At 37.8% G+C, this 2139-nt stretch overlaps 1 protein-coding gene across 1 annotated transcript in view; it reads right to left on the reverse strand.

The window, feature by feature from the left end:
- Nucleotides 1-2139, reverse strand: part of LOC105822809 (mitochondrial inner membrane protein COX18) — a 27411-nt gene that overhangs the window by 3919 nt on the left and 21353 nt on the right. Inside the window, exons 3-4 of the mRNA XM_012659837.1 lie at nt 1693-1856; nt 1217-1341 (exon numbers count right to left, since the gene is read on the reverse strand). Of these exons, the coding sequence (XP_012515291.1) occupies nt 1217-1341; nt 1693-1856 (289 nt within the window). The remainder of the gene's footprint in view (nt 1-1216; nt 1342-1692; nt 1857-2139) is intronic.

Genomic DNA, 2139 nt, shown 5'->3' on the forward strand with positions numbered 1-2139 from the left:
AGCTTTGCACAAGTTACTTAACTTTTCTGTGCCTCATTTTCTCCACCTAAAAAGGGAGTAATAATGATAGTACCTAGCTCACGGGGTTATTCTAAGAATTAAATTAGCTGATTCACATAAATGGCTTAAGACAATGCCTGGCATATAGTATATGCTAAGTAAGAATTACCTGTTATTAGTCATTAGATGGTATAGAGGAAAAGACTAGCAGACTGACATTAATTCATCATGTGACATTAATTCATCATAAACACCTTGTGTTTATCACATCCTTCTCTACCAAATAGTCACTGAATAAGAACCACAGAGAACTCTGCTAGGTGCTCTTAGGAAAACACATTTAGACTACAAGTGGAGTCTTTCCTCAAGAAACTTTCACTCAAGACCTTAGATTCTATCATCTTCATTTTCCTCATCTGAAAAAATAAGGGGCATATTAGATTTCCCAGTATATCAGATTAGATCGGTAGACTTGAAATCTGTGAGATCTCAACTGAGGGAAACCATTTCTAAGGTTTCTTCTAGTTCTGTCTATGTTCTACTTAGAGTCTCAGAACAACTCCTTATGAAATGATAGGCTTTATCTCCCTGTTCAGGCACATGCATGCATGAACAAATACATAAATAAATGAAAGAAATTATAGGCATATTTTCCCTAAACTGTTGAGTAAAGCAGCGTGGGATAATGGGTAAAATGACTGACAGGTCATATTTTATATGTATGTGCTTTTCCCACTTCATCTTATAAAGAAATTCAATGACTCTTCTAAGGCTATATAGCAAGAAGATGGTGGTAAGGTGCTATGTTCCCTGCCTACAAATTCACCTTTAAACATATACACAAAACACCACTGTATTGTGAGAATAAAATTAGATTGACTGGGCATTTTAATTACTATCTTTACCAGAAGCAAATCACAAAACTATCTATATTAGAATGTTTTGAGAATAATTTTAAGGCTGAAATGAAAGAGACTTTGGAAGTATTGTAATTCAGTGCTCTTATTTTAACTATGAGAATTCTGAGGCCCAGAGAAGTTAAGGATCCAGTCTAAGTCAGTATCTGATCTGGGACCAGAGACCAGGGGTGTCAATGCTAGTTCAGAGCTGTTTCCACCAACCCAAACATAATGTATATTTGATATCAGAAGAAAATCCCAATGATTTAAATCCCAATGATTTAAATGGGAAACAAACTTCATTTAAAACCACTGACCTCCACTATTAATAAGTTGACGACACCAACAGAGATAGGCAGAATCCAAGTGGAATCGAGAGCAGTAAGGTCAGGAAACCATAGGACTCCGCCAGTAGCTAACTGCTCCTGAACAGAAAAACCTGCTGAAATAGTTTCATAAATAAAGCAACAGAATTCCTAAAATTAGCAGAGAAAAATACACAAGTAGTCTGACAATTCTAATAAGGTATCCTTTACACTAAAGATTTGCGTTGGTTTTATTCAGGTTAGTTTCACATCATTTTCTTCACTCAACACAAAATGTTTTTTCTCAACACAGCTGGTCTGTGTACACTTACAGATTTTAAAATCTTACACTAAAAAAAAATGTTAAATTCTGTTCTCTTGTAAGGAACACGGTAAACGTTCTAATTATGAAAATATGGGTTTTTTTTGTGAGTACAAAGACATGTTAGAGAACTTATTTGGGAGAAGCAGCCTTCTATAATAATTACCTTCTGAATTTGTTGCCCCTGTGCTAAAATTCCGGAGAGCAACAGACATGAAGATCCACATTGGAAGCTGAATCCAGATCAACACAGTGGCTTTGAAAGGGTGGCAGTTATCCCGAACATATAGCTCTGAAACAAACCTCCTCATATTCTTTAGATAAGTGAGCCTAGATTGAGGGAAGGGGAAAAAGGGGAAAAGAGAAAATGTCATGAGGCCAGGCGTCGTGGGTCATACTTGCAATCCTAGCACTCTGCGAGGCCAGGGCGGGAGGATCACTTCAGGTCAGGAGTTCAAAACCAGCCAGAGCAAAAGCGAGACCCGTCTCTACTAAAAATAGGAAAAATTAGCCAGGCAACTAAAAATAGAAAAAATTAGCTGGGCGTGGTGGCGCTTGCCTGCAGTCCCAGCTACTCGGGAGGCTGAGGCAGGAGGATGGCTTGAGCCCAGGA

The sequence above is a fragment of the Propithecus coquereli genome, unplaced genomic scaffold, assembly GCF_000956105.1.
Source record: "Propithecus coquereli isolate 6110/MARCELLA unplaced genomic scaffold, Pcoq_1.0 Scaffold64, whole genome shotgun sequence".
Taxonomy (NCBI): Eukaryota; Metazoa; Chordata; class Mammalia; order Primates; family Indriidae; genus Propithecus; species Propithecus coquereli.